Below are 21,635 nucleotides of genomic sequence, written 5' to 3' on the forward strand. Positions count from 1 at the left end.
AGGAAAGAAAACAACATACAGATGTTCAGCACCTGAAAACACTAAACTCGGACAATCTGAAGGCACCTACTGCCAAGTAGAACACCACTTGGAAGGGAAAAAGAGGAAAGGAAATATGTACCTTATACAGTGAGCTATTTCAGAATTTTCTGACTACTGAGAAAGTATTTAAGTATCTTAAAAAGAGAACTGCGTTTGATGTTTAGTCATCTTTCTTCGCTGAAGATCAACATACACAATTTAACTACTACATGCTGGATAATGGGTCATTCATACTAAAGCTGAATGAATTTGCTAAGGATGAAAGGTGCCCAGCAGGCAGCAACAGAAATTCCCTTTCTCTCTTCTTTAAAGGAAGGAGATCACTGCAATACGCATCACACTATGGCACTGTTACAAGGAATTCCCAGGATAAAAAGGGTTTAAAGTTTCATACCAGGAACATTCCACCTTTTACCTCTCTCCAGTTTGCCACTGCTGTTGGCACACATCTATCCATGTATTGTTACTGTACAATGGTTAGCAGCTTCAGAGAAGTGTCTTCAAATGCAGAACCTGGGAACTATACACCACGGCAAGCAGACTCCACATTCCGGCCAGGAGGAACAGCTTTTTCGACATACTTGGTTGAATGTATCTCCATTCAAAATAATCAGAAATTTTGGCCCCCAACATTTTTAGCCCCAGTAAAAAAAGCTATCTTCCCTTTTAATTCCAATCATGAGACGCAACTGATAGCCCAAAATTTTGTGTTTTTATTGGTATATGCTATACAATAAAGAACACTGTGGTAAATTTAAAAATTAAAAAAGAAAAAAGCAGCATTTATTGGCTGGAAAAGCTTCTTTTGAGGACTACTAGCATGGCACCTTCAACCTAAAAGATCAGAAATCTTGGTATCTTAGAGCACAATTTTAATATTTAGTAAAATGTATACGGCACAGTCAATAGTAATCAAAACAAACTGCAGTCTATGATAGATTATACACATTAATATTCAACATCCACAGGCACACACAAGTTAAATGCTGTTTCCACAGACCAAAACTATTTTTATTCACATAATGCCACTGCATGTGTTCAATATTCTGAAATTAAAAGTGTAGTATTTTGCAAGAACTGAAATTAATTTATCAATTGATTATGAACTAGAACATATTCTAAGTTGTTAGGTTCAAACATAAACCATGCCAATACATTCTGCATCATTTCTTAACCAGGTTTGTTTTTAACAAACCATTTGCCTGACTCGGCAAGCAAGCCGCCTTTTGAGTTCAGATTTTTTTTTAAACAAACATTCCCATTTTAAAACTACTGGTATCCAGCACTGCAGCGTTTCTTGTAACCAACAAAGCAAGGCAGTAAGTACTAGGACGACTAATCCTCCCAAAGCTGCTCCTACTGCTATGGGTACAATGAAGTTGTCTACCTCTGGGCTGCAGTTTTCAGCTAAATAGAAAAAGTGCAAGTCTGACAGAGAAATGCATTTAAATAGAAGTATTTACCACTATAATCTCCCTCTAATTATTTAAAAGTGTTATGCCTTTCCCCAACAGGACATGAATCATCCACAAAACCCTGACCTCCTCCCCCTCTCCCAAACACAATAGCAATAGTTCCCCTTGCCAAACATCGTAACAGACTCATAATTCCATGATACGCTTTCTTGAAAAGCACGTATCTGCATATTACTGTACACCACAAAGTCCAGTCTTCCAGTGTCTACTCACTGCAAGTCTCCAGGAGAGATGACAATACTGGAGATAGAATTACAGCAAAAATAGTAATGCTTTGATAAAAAGTCTTTACACTTACTACAGGACAGCAGTAACTCCTGCTTGTTCCAAGTTTTGTCACAGACTCTTGCAGACTGACTTGTACTGCTAACTTGATGGAAATGTGACACCTGCAGTCCCATTGTAGTTTAAATTCACTTTGACTGATTTACATCCTTAGGAACCCCACTGTTAAGCTCTTTAACAAGAGCCTATTAAAATATTTGTGTTCTTCTTCACATTAAAAAAGCTTCAGCTGACTTCAGCTTACACTTCAGAAAGGTGCTAACATTATTTTGACTTTGTGTAGCAGATAAGGCGGCAGCTTTAACATAATGATTATATAAGCAGTGCAGGCTAGAATCAAGAAGGGTATAGGATTAGACCACACTTTTTCCTCTTGTCATATGACCACAGAGTTCACAAGATAGGCCAGAGTGAGTTATGATAAAGGGAAGACTAGTGTCTCTTGATGCAGAAAAAAGTATATAGTACTGTTACCAGAACTGGCAGCACAGACAGGATCAACACAGCTTCTACCATAGAGGATGAAGCTACTAACCCATTCCCAGAACGCACCCTAACGCCTTCTCAGTTTTGCTGAATGCAGAGACCGATTTCATTTTCCAGGACAACTGCAAGAAGAAACTGAACTGTTCATAGCTGTACACCAATTTAAGACGGCTAGCAAAATCAATCATAAAACATCTTGTCTGGATGGAGCTACAATTGACAAAAAAGTTTACAAGCAAATTTCTAACGATGAACCAGATGTACAGTGTCTCAATTAGTTCCCAAGCTGCCTTCTGCTAGTGGCTTGTACCCAAGCACACTTCAGAATGTGCTGCAAAACAAAGCATTAAGACACAGACAACACAGGACTCTTCGAGGAGCACCTTCACCAGCTATGTAACAGAATCTCAGGTATAGACTGATTGAAGTTGACCTTACTCATTTCGTTTATTTTCTTTAAAAAAACCACAGTACAAGATGTCTGTTTTCAAATCAGTTAAAAAATGTCAACAAGTTTCCTTAAGAAATAGAACAATCTTTATTATTCAGAGCACATATTGAACAGGTTGACAGTTCCCTACGGAGCAATACATACAGGAAAACTAGTGGTTTTATAACAACAGGCAGTCAGGTGAAACTTAGATGTGTTTTGAACCAGTTATCTGCACATCAGTCTAGGAGTACTTTAACCTCTGAGCCAATATACTTGCAAATGAAGATTAAGTTGCAGGTTTTTGCAAAGATACTTCTAGTATTGTTGAATTCTGGGAGCAGTTTGCACTAATCTTCTATATTGTCACTTGGAAACTGTACACGCTTCAAAAATTTGCATGGTCAGATGAATACAGTGTGGTAACTACTCCTTAACAGAAATGCATGTGTAACTGGTGCCACTGAACATCAGTCACAAAAAAGCTAAAAATCTATATGAACTTCTGCATTTGAGGATATATTAATATGACAGTCATTAAATCCACTTTTTTTTTTAATTGAAATGCAAAGTCTTGAAGCCCGTTTCAGGATTAAACTTATAGTAGTTCCCCACTTTCATTAAAATGAATTTCAATAACTGATGCAAAATTCAAGCTGTAGACTACAAGCTATAGTAAGCATTATCCACCCATACTTGCTTCCTTGGCTAGTGTCAAAAGTAAACTTTTTACAAAAAAAAATTACTGAAAGAAGTGTATTTTATGATTTGTATACAAACATGCCACAGACATCTCTACAGCCCTAGAAAACACTAATAAAACACTAAACCAGCTTTGTTGCAGGCTAAACTCATTCTAAAGGGGGAGACAACATTATGTTCATTAAATAACTAATTTAGGCAGCTCATGTTATGACATATGCAAAAAAGCCACACTTATCTAAAAGTCTAAAAGACTTTTTTTTTTTTCCATGCAGTAAAAACTATGTATTACAGCACAAGGAGGCCAGAGAAAAGTTGTGCAGCAAGGGTTAGTCTCTACAAAGCTGCAGTTTAAGAACAGTCCAGTTGCACTGCATTTTTTAAGCTAGTTTTCCTTTCCATACAGCAAGGAAAAAACAGGTGTTGTGGGTCCATCTCAGACTTGTTTGGCTTTTGCATTCTTAACATTAATAAATGCTACATAGCAAACAATCAAACGCAAAGTACATTAAACATCCAGAATGCCAATGGCGGGAAGTTATAATGTGAATTTTGACTGGCAGAGAACCATTCAAGATGAAGATTTAAAGACAGCTCAAGCTGCAACAACAGATACTGGCTCATTAAATGAAAGCATCTTTAAACAATGGTCATTCAAAGCAACAAGACAGACCAGTTCTGTGCAGAGTACGATATAAAGTTAAGTGCACTTTAAAGTTCTGGAATATTTAGAAAGGTTATTCCCTTTAAACTGATGCCAGCAAAAAAGCTTGCATTAATTTAGCAGAACTCTGCCTCAGTTGAGCATTTCAGATGATTGCCAAGGTATAATAAGTGATGAAGAATTCAGTGCCTAACAGTAATGGTTTTTTTTGAAAGCATTTGGAAATGGCACTAAAGTCTTCCTCTATATCCACCATTTGGCAAGTATAGGTTACCTATTTTGTTTGTACAGCCCCGGTATAGGAATGATTTCTGAAACTACACCAAGGCACGAGTAAACTACTCAAATTCTGTCAAAGCTAAGTAAGTTACTGCTGCCATTTCAAAAGATCACTTAATCACCAGCCTAAAGTTCAGTTCTATGAAAAACGAAGTTGTTACTGGGCATCGTACAATCCTTGTTAAATACTATACGAGTCAACATAGTGACTAACGCTGCCAGCTTAACCCACAATTATGACAACTAAGGAACGCAGAGGAGAGAAGCAAGTACAAATTCTATGCTATTCTGGGAGTTGCCCAATGCACATCGGTTTAGAACGTGTTCTTGTTTCAGGCTACAATTTGTAAAAAGCAAAAATAAATCCTAAACACTTCAGGTTTTTGCAAGATAAAATCCTTAGCCTAGCAATTCATCCAATATTTGACATCTTCAAAACAGCTATAAACCCCACGTCGTCTTCTTAGAGCAGGAAAACTAAAAACGTAGTTCTGCTTCATCTGAGATAAACAGTCTGTGTTTCTCAACTCCAATTAGCTGTGGCTAGTAATTACTCCTAAGTTTTGGATCTTTTTTGGACTTCAGAACTTGCACTTGCTTTGTTTAGAGTGAGATCAGAACAGAAATCACATTTAGATTCACAAAGTTTGATATCCAGCATAGCTTTTTCTTCTGCCAATTATGTAAGCAACCACTATAATGGCAATCAAGCCAGCAAGTGCAGCACCAACTACAATTGGGATTAGAATGCTGTCATCATCCAGCGAACACTCCTGGGCTGTAGATGAGAAAAAGGTTGCAACAAGGAATAAATAAAGACAGAATACTTGCCGAGTGTGGTATAAAAATCTGTTTTCCTTAATATGAAGGTGTTCAAAAATCAAGTAGTATTACATCTTTAAACTAAGAGAAAGAACTGCAGAGGTCTCATGGGTACATCTAGCATATATTAAGCATTATAATCACTTGGAATGTTTGATAAACTATAGTAAGATAACAGTGTATGAGTTTTCATGTGCACAGGATCTGTACTAGACAAGGGAGCAGCCATTCTTCTACTTTTACGACAGAACCAGGCTTATCTATTTCATGCTTAAGGCAAGTCTGGTGCTTTTACTCATTATGAATAAAGTGACCTGGATTTCGTATCAAGAACCTATCCAGAATGGAGACATGTTACAGCGATGAAGTAACTATAACTAGAAGAAGGAGGAAGCTAGCTGCAACTTGAACTACAGAGTGAAATGGGACCCTAGCTCTTCAGAACGTATTATGATAAATAGTTTACCCTGCATACATTTGGGGAGTTAACTTACCTCTGCCTAAAAGAAGTTCAAAAATCTGCACCCAATGTATTTGTCTACAGATTAGTCTAGTCTAATAAGACTGTGCTGCAAGTATTAAGTACAAAAACCAGGTTACACTAAAGATTAAGAGGTCATTTAAGCCATTCCAGTTTTGCCCAGACAAGACCAGGATAATGCAGCAAACAAACATTTTATAATCTTTCTTTAGTTCTAGATATTCAAGACTGTTTCTGAAAGAAGCTCTACCAGTTCATTTTTCCCCCAACTCTCCTGTTCCTTAGATTGACAGGTAAAAAGAAAAGAAACACCTAACGGTATTACCAAAGTCCACTTCTGCTAAAGTTTTGTCCCATTTTCTTATATATTTGAGCTACAAAAAGCTGTATGTCAAGATGATGTCAGATAACTTCTAACCTATTCTGCAAGGCAATGCTTAAGTCCCTCTTCAGTGTCTCTAGCTCCTTCAAGTTTTATGAAGGAGAACCAACATACCTAGCAGACATTTTTAAAGTGAGAACAAAGCTTTCCTTGAACTTGAATGTCAGTCTCGGAATTTCTCTTCATTCCACGTGTTAAAAAAAACGAACAATGGAACAAGAGCTTAAAAAATAAAGTGCTTGTGCCCAACACTGGTGCTTTTTAGCAAGTAAGAATTTTGCAAGCATTGCAAGAATTAACAAAAAAAGAACTCTTACCTGTAGCGAACTTATTTGCCTTCACAAGGAATGGCTGAATCCATAGATTAAAAGTATGTATCTGAAGATCTTCATTAATCTCAAGAGTTTGCTCTTTTCGGCACATATAAGAACTACCAAGGTAAGCATCCCACTTGCTGAAATTGTTGTTATCTGCACTTGAAATGACTAAACAAAGGGGAAAAAAAACTAGAAATTTGCACGCCCACTTTAAATGCAACAGAGTTGCTAATACAATCATAAGACTAAGGAGCTGAATCTAGAGGTGCCAACTTTTCAACACTGACTACTCTGAAAAACAAGGTAGTCTGAAGTATGATTGATCTGCTTAACCAAAAGAAGTCCAGCACTGAAGTTACTACAGTACTTAGCAGTAATCTATCCTCCATATAGACATATTAGGCTTTCCTTGTACCTCCACTCACCCCAACTTTGCAGAGTTGCAAGCATTTTAGCTTTAGTGCCCTTTTAACTGCAGTAGCTGTAACAAGCAACTTTAAAAAAACCCATACTTTTGATTTGGAAAAAAGTATGCTTTAGTTTTTGAAGGACTGGTCTCTTTTCCCAGTGAGAGTTAAGTAGAAGTGTTTGGAAGATACAGCAGCATCTTCAATCAAAGAAGACAACAGCTGGTTTAGGAAAAACAAAAAGCTTCAGAGTTGGTACAACTGTATTTCATACCTCAAAAAATGAGGTTACTGAAAACAGTTATAAAGAAGCCCTCTTAATTTATATCTGTTTATCACAAAGTAAGAGACCCCATTAGCAGAAGTTTCAGGAAAAGAGAATGGTCCCACACTGCTGTTTAAAGTAACTCTTATAGCCATTTCTGCTTATTACTTTTGTTCCTACCAACTTAAAGTAGGAAGTAACCATAAGCATGAACAGCATTGAAAAAAAAGTCAGAAGTATTTGATAAATACAGACATTGAAGAAAAGCTTACACTTGCTTTAAGGCAGATACTATTTCTTACCAGAACCATTCAGACGGTTGAGCAGTGTAACATTCACCTCTTTCAGATAAAATTTTTGTACGCTTCCACTTGCATTTTTCTGTTTAAGAAGCAAGAACCAACTGTCAGCATGCAATTCTGCATTTTTAACTTTAAGAACACATGCTTTACAAAGGCTAACACATTTACCACAGTCTTACATTTTCTACAACTTTAACCCAATTCTCCATTTGTCTTGAGGCAGTCAGCTAGCCAGTTCCACTTCCTATATGGGAACAGCCTATCACCAGCAAGTGACAGAAGGATTTTACTATGAGTGATCATCATGCAATGCTGTTAAAGTGGAAACTTAGTTTAAAAATAAAAGAAGTTACTTACAACAACAAATGTGAAACCAATCAACGTGCTATTTCCATCATTCAATTTCAGAGTAGCTGTTGTGTTACCACATGTACCATCTGCGCTAGTTGTCTTTGGATTGATGTTGATCAGAAGAGGCTGAAATACAGACATACCACGTCAAAGACATTCAGCTGCCATGAGGAATCCATTGTTTCAGTCAGTAGCTGTCGTAGGCTAGAAGAGCTTGTCATGAAGATGACAGCGGGAAGACTGAGCCTGGCTACTATCGAACCAAGGCTACTTAAGTTTACATGCTGGTAATACTGAAGCAAACAAATTGCCCAATGAAGTCTTATTTTGTTCACCTAATACAACAGTTAGCTTTGGCTCCCTCTGTGGGGAAAGACAGGGACCAACAGCCTTAAAAGCTAAGAAAGCTCCAGGCTTTTAATGACATTAGAGGTACTCCCAGTAATGAGTTACATTGAATCCACGTAAGGTTTTGAAGCTAGATATTATACCATAAAACTATTCTGATGTCAGAGAGGTGCTATGTACATTACTTAGAAGCAGTTCTGGACAGCCAGCAGTGTACAAAGCAAATACCCTGCACTCACATTTCTTATCAAATAACTACAGCAACTTTTCTACTCTTCTATTTTAGAAGAGAAGCACCTTGTCTTGGGAAACATTCAGCTGCAGCCCCACAGTAGCCAGAAGACAAGTTGTGTTTCCACTTTTAAGAGAATAGTTTCCAGTGTCTGGATTCTCCACAGGTTTGGGAGCAGTGGTGGGAGCAGGTGATAAAGTGGTGGTAGATGCAGTAGTTACATTGGCAACAGTAGGCGGAACAGTAGGTGCAGAAGTAGGTGTATCAGCACGACATCTAGACTCTGAAAAGAAATTTTAACCACCATTTCAGTGCCAAAATTTTATTAAAGTCTTATGACTCAGAGGTCAGTTCAATACAGATACCAATTGCTCTGTCAAAATCTAGGCTCACTGGGAGTCTGCTAATTACCAAGTCAGAAGTCTCAAACTCAGCACTATGGCACAGTATTCCAAACAATTTACAGCTACCATTTATTCTCAGAAATTCTGTAATGCCCACAGTTTTAAATCCATGTAGCATATGCAGTACTACTTACCTCCAACACACAGAAGTGAAACACACAAAGATAGCTAAGTGGTTATAGAAGTGTGATATGTATTTGCTGTAGACAAAGTAAGCAGCCCTATTAAGCTATATGTAGCAGGATGATGTGCTCATCTCTCTTGAGTAGTTGAGCTATGAGATGAAACAACAGGCTCTGGACTATTTAAATGAAAAAGCAGAGGCTACCACTGAAAATAGAAGGCATTCAGCTAAAAACCTTGAAGCTCAAATGATCTAGTCAGCAACAGTAGTTCTGAAGTGCTTATTTTTAATACCCCAATTACTGGAATACACACTTTTAGACTACCACCTTAGCATGGGAACAATCTACATTACTATAGACTACTACATCTGTTCTACTAATCTATTTTCCAAGAACAAGGAAAGACGTACTAAAGGATATTTACATGAATATTATTCAACGCAGCACATCTTAGAACTGGTGGATTTTTTTATTGTGGGACTTTGCTCCCTGCACTAAGGTGCAATACAAAAAAGCTCATTCACAAATTGAAATGCTCACCTTTTTTACCGATTGTGCCATTCTGAACAAAAGCCTGCACAGTAACGTTCCAGAAAATCTGTGTTACGTTTTCTGCTTCAAAAAAGTCAGTATTATGACACACGAAGACATTATTCAGTTGAACTGGACGCATAGTATCCTTTACAACAACAGTAACTGGTCCTAAAAATAAGCACAAGTATTTTAATGCCTTATGAACTACAAGAACATTTATAGGTAGCATTATGTTTTATATAATTCCATAAGACAAGCTTAATTAATTATCTCTTACTCTTTAACAACCCTAACCTTTCTTGAATGTTTTACCTATGTGTCCTGACCTGAAGTGCTAAGTAATGCAGAGAAGTAACCAAGTGTCCTGGTTTCAGCTGGGATAGAGTTAACCTTCTTCCTAGTAGCTGGTATAGTGCTGTGTTTTGGATTTAGTAGGAAAATAATGTTGATAACACACTGATGTTTTTAGCTGCTGCTAAGTAGTGTTTATACTAAGTCAAGGATTTTTCAGCTTCTCATGCCCAGCCAGCAAGAAGGCTGGAGGAGCACAAGAAGCTGGGAGGGGACACCGCCAGGACAGCTGACCCAAACTGGCCAAAGGAATATTCCATACCATATGACCTCATGCCCAGTATATAAACTGGGGGGAGCTGGCTGGGAGGGGTGGATCACTGCTTGGGAACTAACTGGGCATCAGTCGGCGAGTGGTGAGCAACTGCATTGTGCATCACTTGTTTTGTATATTCTAATTCTTTTAGTAGTATTGTTATAATTTTATTATTATTATCATCATTATTTTTCCTTATTTTCTGTCCTATTAAACTGTCTTTATGTCAACCCATGACGTTTGTTTTTTTCTGATTCTCTCCCCCATCCCGCTGGGTGGGGGGAGTGAGCGAGCGGCTGTGTGGTGCTTAGTTGCTGGCTGGGGTTAAACCACGAAACCAAGCTTCCAGAACTAGACGTGCCATAAGAAAGCTTTCATTTAAGGAAAAAAAATCCTATTATTAGTAGGTATTAGTACATGGGAAGCCTAACACTGTATTGCTTTGCTATGTGGAAGGTCAAGTAGTGCACACTAAAACGAATCTTCCATGTGCCTGTTGTCTACTAGCAGCACCTCGCTGATCGAGGCTGTTCAAACAGTTAACCTTCCCCTTCTATTCCACTTAAAAGAATTATACATTCAGTAAAGCTAACCAGTCTGTATTCTTATCCGGTAGGCAGCTATGATGAACAATAGTTAGGAGTATATGGCGTAGAAGTCATTAGATACATTATCAGTCCTTCTAACTTTGAAAAAGCCAACCAAGGCCAGCTACACGAGATCTGACACTTGTGGCCGAGATTGTTTTGTAAGTAGGATTCTGCACTGAATGTTACCTTTTCTTTTAGCATCAGGAAACACAGCAGTATCATTGGTGTTGTAGGTAAATGTGATGAAGTCCCCCTGGTAAGTTTCATTGGTTTTTGTAAAGTTAATGCTCCAAGAGTGACCTTCTCCAAACTGTACTGCCAGAAGTGCGGCTTCTGTGTCATTGCCACAGACGCTTCCATTGTGTGTCACATTGGATGACAAATTCAAGGTTGTGTTTTTCTAGAAGAGAAGGGTAGTTTTAAATGTTTTCACAGATACCAGTTCTTCCCCATGACAATGCTATAAACCTGCTGGAGTTAGATGGAACTTCACACAAGATTAGCGAGGTTGTTTTAGGTTATTCTACAAAATTATGAAAAAGGCTCCCTGACATCTGACTTAGAAAGGAGCCACATCAGATTCAAGTACAAAAGTACAAATCTAACTTGGCTGTAAATCTTGACTGTGCTGAGCTGCAATTTGCATTTACTATTCGGGCTAAGAACATTACTACACTGATACACAAAAACCACCAAGTCTGACCAGTATGCCATTTAAGTAAGTGCAATAGGGCACTTCCAGTTATTTGTATTATTAGTTGAGAACCTATGCTTTGTTTTAAAATGAGTATTTAGGAATGCTCTTAACAACTGACTTCGCAAAAAAAAAAAAGGTAAAAAACCCAAACACCCTAGGTAAAAGAATGTACTTAAACTTTTACCCAGGACAAAACAGTTCTCAACAAAAGTTACCTCCAAATACTTACATAATCACTACTGTTTGTTTCATATTTTATTAAGAATCTCATCATCCATTTTGCATACAGGCACGTAGCATTAGAGGCATCCTTTACATCTACTTCCACTGCATAGGACTGGAAAAAATCTATAAGATATGATTATTAGCTATTAAGACATTGCTTTTATTTCATTTTCTAGTACCACTTAAGAGGACAGCTCATTACAAAGTAGTAAATTATTTCAGGACTGGATTCAATTTGCCAGACACTGAAAGAGCAGCTAGATTTCTAAAAAGTATTAAAACTAGGAAGCACACCATGAAGTTATCAAAGCTAGATAAAAATTGAGAGAATGTTTTACAGTCTTTTTACCTGACAGAGACTAATAATCTAAAGGAGCATTAGCTTTCTGGTGACAAACTGAGTAGACTGAAGTGCACTTAAACAACCTACTGCTTGCAGACCAGGGTCTCCCTATTATCTTATCTGTTTCATCAGTGGTATGACTCAAGTTGACCTCTAAGAGATGAGATCAGGGTGCCTTCATTGTGTTTCCACAATTTCTGGCTCACAAGACATGGACATTAAATTCTCTTTATGTTTTTAGAGAACTTTTTGTAGTTGTTGGATTTTTAACCCAGTGAATCTCAACAGAAGCACTGCCCCACAGTTAGCTTTGATTTGCACTGCGGTGACCGCTGGCCCCCCCAGCCCTGAGCTGGCCGCTGGTGAGGAGGGCTGACACGATCCACAGGCGCAGGTAACCAACTGCCTGGAAGCGCCGCTCGGGTGGGCCGGCAGCAGGCAGGCCGCCCTGGCCGCCAGGCCCTCGGGTGAAACACACGCCTTAGCCGCCCGGCTTGCACTCCGGCCCGGGAAGGGCGCCAGGCCGGACCCGGCCCGCGCTCCCCCCCGACGCTCTCCGCCATCCCGGCGGCGGCACCAGCAACAGGGTCCCGCTAGGCCAGCGCGACGCGCCTCGGCCCCCGCTCCCCTTCCACGGGTGACAGCGCGGCGGGGAGGCAGCGCGGCGGGGAGGCAGCCCGGCGCCGCCTCCGCCTCCGCTCCGGGGCCGCCCTGGGGAAACGGCCGCCGGGCTGAGGCGGCCCCGGGCCTGCCAGGACCGCGGCACCCTCACGCGCGCCCGACCGTTGCCCGACGCCGCGTCACGTGCGCGACGGGGGGCGGGGGGGGGGGGGGGGGGAGGCGCCGCGCCCGTGGGGACACCTGCGGCCCCCCCCCGCCGCCGCCTCCGCCCGGGCGCCCGCAGGCCCGCCGCTCGCCCGCGGGCCTAGGGACTGCCGCCGCCCCGCTCACCGGAGGTGCCAAGCAGCAGCAGGAAGAGGAGACAGGAGGCGGCGGAGCAGCGCGGCCCCATGCTCCCGGCAGCAGGCGCAGGGGCGCCGAGAGACAGCCGGTGGCGAGCAGGCGCGGCGAGCGGGCGCGATAAAAACCTCGCCATCGGTCATGTGAGGGGAGGGGCGGTGCCGCCCGCGCGCCGCCAATCGCCGCGCCGGGCCTCGATTCGATGGCTCGCGGACGGGAGGCTCGCTGCGCGCCGCCTCGGGCGGGCGACGGGTCGGTGCGCGTCCGCCCCCGCCTGCTCGGGAGGCCCGGCGGGGGGGCGGCAGGGCGGCACCGTGCCACCGTGCCCCTGCCCCTGCCCCTGCCCCTGCCCCTGCCCCTGCCCCTGCCCTGTGCGGGCGCTGCGGGCCTCCGCAGAAGCGGGTTACCGGCCGCTTGCTTTGGCCCTCGGCAGCCTTTGCTGTCTCCAGTGGGGCTGCTGTAGGTCGAGAGGAGAAAGCCGAGAGGAGATGCGCATCCAAGGAAGTTTAATATGGAGGCTTTCACTGCAAAAAATAAAGAACTGAGATATTTTCCATGTTTACGATAAATAAAAAGGGGGAGAAGTGGGCTAAATTGACCTAAATATTTAAGTCAGTGGTGCAGGAGCAGCAGAGCACTGCAGTGGGTCAGCATGTGGGGTCATGGGGGCTAGGCAGGCCTGCCCTGGGGAAATGGCTCTGCTTTAGGGCTGGGGTGGCCTTGGGTGGTCTGCCGGTGTCCCTCCCGGCTGACACGACTGTCATTCATTGTCCGTCCTCCCACGTCACCCAGGGCCGACCAGAGATGGTCTCAGGCTCTCGGGAGGACTGGGCCTCCACCATGACTGGGCAGAAACCTTTCCAGGAATGGCCTCTGTAAAGCAGGGAGGGGGATGGCACCAGCACCGAGAACTGGGGTGCTTTGCTGTGGTTTCGCTGATGCTGAAGTGCAAAACATGGGGCAGAAAAAAGGTGGGAGAAAGCAGCTGCCTGGTGCAAATGAGGGAGAAGAGAGCTGGTGGGGTGGAGAAGAAACCTGGTGGATTTGAGACTGGAAGGTATAAAATGTGGTGGAGGTTGGATTGCAGCCTGGAGACTATTGACGAGGGGCAGAAAAAAAAAAAGAAAGGCTGGCTTGGCAAAGAAAGGGGGGACGGGGAAGAAGAGATTCAGGCTGGGAGACAGCAAGGAAAATGGCAGGCAGATGCTCAGCTGCCTGAGGAGACAGGAGCTCGAGACTCAGCGAGGAACGGCCCTCCTGGAAGAACATATTCCTGTTTCTGATGCTGTGGGAGAACTGCAAATAGTATTTTGAATAATCAGGCACTAAGAGACATGCCCAGTCATGGGGGAAGAACATGAAAGCTCTTGAAGAAGACAATAAAACACATTGACCTGATACAGTGAGACAGTGGGAGTGTAGACGGTGTTGATAGGAAAGCAGTTATGAAGTCTTGAGGAAGTTGAAATAATGCAATTTGTGATTAAATGTCAGTTAAATACTCTCAGTTGTATACTTGCAATACTGTACTTTTCCAAAGGGTATCACAAAACCAAGCCTGGCAAGGCAGGACCACCACTGAAACCAGTGCATCGTACAAATGGGGGTTCCACGCACAAATGCTTGCGTGGTCAGACACGTTCATTGCTTCTTTGCATTTCTTTTTGGGCTTAATAACTGCACCTAGAACCGACTTATCATGCGTATTACATAGCTGCACGTGCATCTGTCTAAGCATCGTTGTATGTGAATATCAAAATTCATGTCATTTCAAAATATTTAGAAAGAATAATTTTTTATTTAGCCTTTGGGCTTAATTTACTGAAAACTTATCTGAAGAAATAAACTTTATATTTAATAACGGAGCCAGCACTTGCTGTAGGCTGTGGGGGAGCGTCCGGTAACAGCAGCACAGAGGAAACCACGAATTCTGAAAGCAGCAAGTCTTTCGTCTTTCTCAGCTCCACCGCAAAGAATGGGGCATGTCGGAGGCTAGGGAGAGTCCTGCTGCTGGGGCTTTTACATTTCCACAGGCTTCACTGTTTTAGTGCAAAGTCCTGTTTTTAAAAAGGGATCTCTCAGGGAGTTAGGAGCAATTACATTAAGAGGATTTGACTACTAGGAGAGAGACATTGAATTAGGCTTTAATTAATTGGAGGAGCACAAAATGATTGGTATGTTCCAAGCAGTTTGTGTGGTAGAATGTCACCTTTTATATCAGCTGGAACATTTACTTCAGGACATGTAGCTTTATGTATAAACTTTGGTATGTTCAAATGCCCCCTTGTTCTGAGGGAAGAATCCTGAATATTTTGATCGCTTGCTTGCACATAGGAAATAGACTGTAAAACGACTGGATGTTCTGCAGACATAAAAGGAAGACTGATTACCTTGTTTCCGTTTTGCCAATTTAGTGAAGCTTGAAATGAAATCAAATGGTAGCTATCATAACAAGCAAATCCATTTCTGTTTAATAACACAGAATAAAAGTAGCAACTGGTGTGGGATTAAAAGAACAGTATCTTTTATATAATTTAGCATGATGAAAAATATATTATTTTGCACCAGAAATATCATCATTAATATCAGAACACAGATTATTCTCTTTCTTTGTTTGCATCTGGTTGCTTTGCCCTCCCTGTACCTCCATCCCTGCCATATAACTGCCTTCCGCGGGCACTTTGTGGTTTTACGTCATTTTACCGTGATCTTAGCAGGTGCGCTTTTTATTCAGTGGTTCACTTCTTGCTTGCTGTATCAGTCAAGATAAATGAGAGGACAGTTCCTCCCTTGGAGCTGTGGAAAAACAATGTATGGGCTAATCCTGCTTTCAGTTAAGTCAATGCCAAACTGGCTATAGGAGTAGTTTAATAGAAAGGTGAAGTTGTATGAATTCAGAGACTGTGAACTGGCAGTTTGTTTTGATTGTCACAGAATATCACAGGAGAGACTGATGTGCCTGTGGTGTGTGTAGGTCAAGGCTGACCCTAGCGACAACGCGGGAAGCGATGAGGCGGCCACAAAGGCTGCCCAGAGGGTTTCTGCCCGCGCGTGGAGTCCTTGGGGAGACCAAAGCATCAAATTCCACCTGCAGGGAGGTGGTACAGGCACCTCGCATTCACGTACGGGATGACGTTTGCCCAGCAAAGCCCACGTGCTCCAGCCATCTGAATGTGTTAAAAGGTTGTTAAAAACAATGTGCTCGTGCATTAGCACAGTGATAGTCTCCTCGTGCCCAGCCAACTGACAGAAGCTTGGGTTTGGCACTGTTCTCCCTAAATAGAGAATTTTTGGGCAGTTCCCAAAGCCTGTCTCCTGTTTGTAGCTCTGGAGGGAGCAAAATTAAACTCCATTCCTCTCTTGTTTAACAAATCCTCCAGCTTTCCTTAGAAAAAAATTTAGTGGTTGGGGTCAGATGTTGTCCGATTCCTCTTAAATTCCATGGAAAGCTATTATATTCAGTACTTGTAGGATGCAACCTCCAACAAATATCCATTGCATCTTATTTATGATGAGTAATTTCTTTGTTGGTTGTGGCAGTCTTAAAGAATGGTAAAATCTATGTGATAGTCAGGCTTCAGTAACATAAGATCAAACTCATATGATAATGCTGTTTTCCTTTAAGGATAGAAGTGTGAATGATTGTTACCATGATGCGGAGAAAATGCCTTACCCTTTTGCTTACTAGAGAGAAATGATTTTGCATTTGGCATGGTTTTGGGAGCCACTGATGGATGGCAAGCTGATCCTGGTTTTCTAGGGCATTCGTTATGTTTATTGCTGGATGTGAAAATGAGGACTGTAATGTTTCTGTACGGCGTTACATTTTTATGGCATGTTATACTTAGTCTGATGTCAGTAGTTTTAAATAGGTATTGACATGTACTGAGAATAAATATGCAAAAGCTTATGATTTCTTTTTAAAGCTTTGGTTCATCAAAGAATATAAATTCATGCCTAATTTCAAGTGTATAGGCTGTTCTGTGACTTTCATTCACATCATATTCTTGATGTCCAGTGTATGCTTAATCCTTTGTGAATCCTTTAGCGGTTTCAGCTGGTTAGATATTATATCTGTAATCAAACTTTTCTTAACCCTGGGACTTGCAAAAATTGATGGATGTGTGTGGTCAGAAGCAAAGTGTCCAGCGTTTAATGAAGCCCTGAGTAACTTAATGTTTCTGAGCTCTGGTGCAGAAGACACAGCTTGTGATAAAAAGAAGAAAGAGAGAATACCTAGGACATGCGGTAATCACTACTTTATTCTAATGTATTTTTATTCATTCTTTTAGATGTCTCTTTAAACAATAGGGCATTTTCTGTTGGTTTTTTTTTTCCAGGGACAAGTTTATGGCAGAACCAATTATTTCTTTTCGGGAGGCAGAGGAAGGATTTGGTACCATTTCAGATGGGAGGGATGGAAAGAGGAAGAGATTAATGCTGGCCAGAGAGGTCACAGATTCACTTGGCAGAGAGGGATGAACCACAGGGACCCTCTTGGGACTGTGCCAACAACTGTGAGAGTTACAGCTCTTCACCAGGGTTTTCCTTCTCATGCAGCCCCAGTCTGTCACCTGGGGAATAAGGATTTGCTGTGATCCGGGCACCGTAATGAAGACCATAGTTTGTCCAGCACAGTGTGACGTCTGCAGTGCTTCAGCTGCGTATGCTAGCCTGCTCAGTGGTAGAAGAGGGATGACTCCCGATAGCTCTGCTGTGCTAGCTCTGAAAAAATCACTTATTATCTAAAACGTGTGAAAGCTGTGGTTCACAATTGCTCTGAGCAGATGGCAGTGTTTCTGAGCTGTTGGGTTTCTGGAGGAGGTGGTGGTAGGAAACCAAACCATTAAATGCTGCTGCAGGAAAATGCTGAGTCAATACTGGGGCAATCACGTGAAATGCCAAAAAAAGAAACCTTGGTGGGGAGGTGAAGAGATCAGAGAGCAGGTTGCAGCAGACAGCTGCAAAACTTCCTGCAAAAGCACTCTGAAATCTGGTGTTGTGACACAGCTGGAAAAACACATTCCCAGCTTAGCGGGAAGAAGCAAAGGCACAGGCGGCAGTATTTCATCACAAGCCTGTTACACAAACATAACTCATGTACGTGCAACTTGGTTTAATCATACGCCGGCTGCCCAGGGAGGTGAAAGCGAGGCAGGAGCTGGGCTTTGGCACGGTGCTGGCACAGCAGGTGCTCCTTTGCTGTCCCACTGCGGGCATCCTCGATGCTGCAGGATGCAGGGCGAGGTGGTGCCATTGGTGTTAGGGTACCCTGTTGTGCTCGGAAGCATTTCCAGCTGCTGCGGGATGTGACGTGTACTGGAGCACTCAGCAGCCGGCTTAACATGTGGCAGCAGATGAGAGTTATGCATTTTGTGAGTCACGCCAAACCACTTCTAGATGTAGATCTGTTTAATATGAAAAAAACTTGTTTGACTGACAACTCAACATATTCTTTGGGCTTGTAACAGCAAAGTAGAAAAATGTCAATACTCTCAATGTTGTGTTTTTATTGACATACATTGCTAACTTGCTGGAGATACATCTGTCAGCTTCAGGGCAGAAACTATTTTGTGAAAATGACTGGTGCTGCACAGGAGGCACCTCCCACTTCCAACTCTTATGAAAGATGTGTTGACTGTAACTTTTTCTGAGAAATTTCAGCAGGAAAGGAAGTTATATCTAAAATACAGGGTTGGAAGGGAGACTATGTACTATACAGTCGTTTTCATATCTGGATATTTTAACTGCAGGACTTCAGTGCTACAGGATCCCTTGTGACCTAGAATAACATTACATCCCTTTTACACAGAGCACATCAGGGCAGATGATATGTGTAATAATGATATGTGTAATAATGATATGTGTAATTACTCTACAGTTTCCAGCTCTGACAGAGGTAGGAAACCAGGTCTGGCAAACCCTGAGCTATTGTCTGTTCACTGCATTGTCCTGAGCAACAACACTCTTCTGGGGAATGATCTCTCTCCAGTTTGAGGCTGCGTGTCTGCTTCGTGCTTTCGGAGCTAGGATTTGAAGCAGCAGCTGCTGCCGTAGGAATAAAAAGAAAGAAACTGAAGGGATACGCAGATGGTGCCAGTTCTGCAAGCAGCAGAATCGCAGCCCTTTGGTTGCAGAACCAGTTCTCCTGAGGAGCGAGCCTGACCTACTCCCTGGCCGCAGCCTACAAGCAAGCTTTACCTGCACGGTGACGAGGTTCCAGAGGCTGTATTTTGTAATCTTTGTTCCCATCTCATGCCCGAATGCTGTACCTCCTCCCCAGCACACACCTGGCAGAACTTGGTCTGCACAGTGTCTTGCCCAGCCTTTAGTGAAAATTAGTAGAGCAGCCTTGCTTTGAGCCTCAAACTAGCACCAACTGAAATATTTTCTCGATATAGTTAATGGACTGCTTTTGAAAAAGGTATCTGTTTTTGACCGTGGTAACAAATTGTTCTCAGATACAGTTCAAGCTTCAGAGACTACACAAGAGTAAAACAGAACATGCATTGTGATAATTTCATATGAGGTTTGGTCTGGGAGGGGGAAAAAAGCTACATATTAAGTGAACATTTTGCTAATAATCCAGCACTGATATTTCATGCTGTATTAAAACTACTTACCGCTCCAAATGGTAGACGGAAATCCATTCCATATAATCTTAGATGCAATTTACTTGCATACTAGCACGTCTATTTGCAAAGTCATAGTGACTAAGCTTTGGAAAGAAGCATTGCAACCCTTGAGCCCTGCAATGGCCTGGGCATTATCAGAGAGTCTGATGCCTGACCCTCTGCATGCCTTAATTGCATAAAGCATCTAAATGTTGGATCTACTGAAAAGCAGTTACTGCAACTTCCTTATCTACTGAAAATATCATTAGATGGAGCAGAACCTCTAGACTTACACTTTTTTGAAAAGACAAAATTTTGTAGCAAAAGCAAGTTAAGATTACTTAGGCATTTTAACACAGTGACATCCCTATTTTCCTCCAGCTCTAAAATACAGGTGTTTCAAGCTGACCAACAACTGATTGTTTTAAGGAGCAAGCTAAAGAACTAACATCAGTGCTATAGAAGAAATTTGATCAACTGTTTTCTTCTCTCTGAACAGTCTCACTTAGCATTAGCAGCTAAAGTAGCTGAAGCCTTAGGCCGCAAGAGCTGACCAAGCGTGAACGTTCGATAAAACTAATGCTGCTGACAAAGAACTCACTGAATTCGGCAGATACGAGTGGAATGAAGAGGGTAAGGACCAAGGAGACAATTCCAAGAGAATGAAGTAACTTCAGAAGGCGGCCAGCCCAGCGACAGTGAAAACCAGTAAGAAATCAACACCACCGACCAGAATTAAGTGATTGGACTTGGGGTCGGACTTGGGGATCGGGTGATGGGTGGTACGAGTATAATTGAGAGGTGTGAATTGGGGTGGGGGTCCCTCTCCGGAGGCACCCAGCTCGAGCTGTAACCGAAGAACTAATAAAAGACTAATTGGAAACCTTCACTCGGACTTGGCATTCTCAGCGGGATCCTAGGGTCGGACCCTGTTACAGTGGCTGGTGTGCGTAAATCCGTACAATCAAGAATTTAGTATTTGCTGGATGTGAACTACTTTTCTGAAGCTTAAGAAAAGGGGTTTAACTACGGTGCTGCAATGTCTGACTGATTTTAGAAAATTAACTTTCAAAGTTACTTTTCTTCTTTTGTTTATATCCTAATGCTTATTTCCCATAAGCAGCAGCAGCAAGACAAGTTATAAGAGTCATTTTAAAGATGACCTTCTATCAGGAAGCAGTTACTGAACCAGAAGAAAAGCCTGCTCCATTATAGGCTGGTCAACATCCATTGCTCCTCTTTCCAGTTAACTCCATATTTTACAAGATACCCTCTGCACAAAGTCCACTGTCTCTCAACCCTTCAAATAAGTTTTGAGGTGTAATTTTCTAAATACCACAGTATGTTCACAAGCCCTTGCCTCTTTAAGGGGAAAATCCAAAGCTACCATCTTAAATTTGATTTGGCACCAGTTTCTCTCAAAATCAGGAGAAAGTACAGTAATGTATATTGCACTTCATACAGTAACAAATTAAAAGTATTTACTGCTCTCTGGTGTTTTTCTCAGAGTAGATGGATATTTGGAGATTGATAGATTATCTGTCTGCTTCTGTAGGATTTTTTTTTATCAACAGAATTCTGTAGGATTGTGGAGAACGTAGGAAGTAGGAAATACTCTCTTTAAGGAAAAATTGGTGGTGGAAAAACCATCCCATGCATTTAGATGCCTCCAAGCTATAACAGAGAAAGAAAGCACCTGAGCAGTATTAGTGGAAGACATTTACCATACCTATTTAAAACCACCACGCACTAGGAACATTTTGTGATTACAGCAGTGCTGTGCAAGGTCAGCCTCCCTGCAGTACATGCAAGCCTTCAACAGAGACCAGTCTGGAGGATCAGCGCTTGCTTTGCTACAGCTATCCGTGTTTCCAAACCACCCCTCCAGAGCTCAGAAAGTCAAATCAAAACACTCCGCCTCCCCTCTCCACTAAGTCCTCAGAGCGACTGCACCAGGAAAGGCCGGGCTGAAGATACTCCTGACAAATTCTGCTCAGATTTGGGCCAGTGGTTCCAAATGGCTGAAGAAAAATTAAGAAATGGCCCAGTCAGCCATCATCAATAACAGAAGCAAGTTCCCTGTCCAGCCCTGTCCTTTGTACTTCAATAATTGTACCAGAGCCATTAAAAAAATTACTGTGCTGGGAGACAAGGAATAATCGTACAGCAGGAGAGCAGCCTCCTCTACTAGCAACAAGCCACCACCTTGGGTATTTTTGTACCATTTCTGGCACTTCTGCACATTCCAATCCTGATTCAGAGTTTG

The 21,635-nt window shown here is 42.1% G+C and overlaps 1 protein-coding gene across 1 annotated transcript; it reads right to left on the minus strand.

Moving 5' to 3' along the window:
• Positions 1–2,710: 2,710 nt before the first annotated feature.
• On the minus strand, positions 2,711–12,834 carry LAMP2 (lysosomal associated membrane protein 2). Its single transcript, XM_050901556.1, has 9 exons — positions 12,747–12,834; positions 11,457–11,575; positions 10,717–10,930; positions 9,340–9,501; positions 8,336–8,553; positions 7,697–7,816; positions 7,340–7,418; positions 6,366–6,533; positions 2,711–5,141 (listed from the first exon to the last, which is right to left on the minus strand). The coding sequence occupies exons 1-9, from the start codon at positions 12,805–12,807 to the stop codon at positions 5,002–5,004; spliced, it is 1,281 nt and encodes a 426-aa protein (XP_050757513.1). The 5' UTR covers positions 12,808–12,834; the 3' UTR covers positions 2,711–5,001.
• Between the last annotated feature and the right edge of the window lie 8,801 nt (positions 12,835–21,635).

Source organism: Gymnogyps californianus, chromosome 9 (assembly GCF_018139145.2).
Source record: "Gymnogyps californianus isolate 813 chromosome 9, ASM1813914v2, whole genome shotgun sequence".
NCBI lineage: Eukaryota > Metazoa > Chordata > Aves > Accipitriformes > Cathartidae > Gymnogyps > Gymnogyps californianus.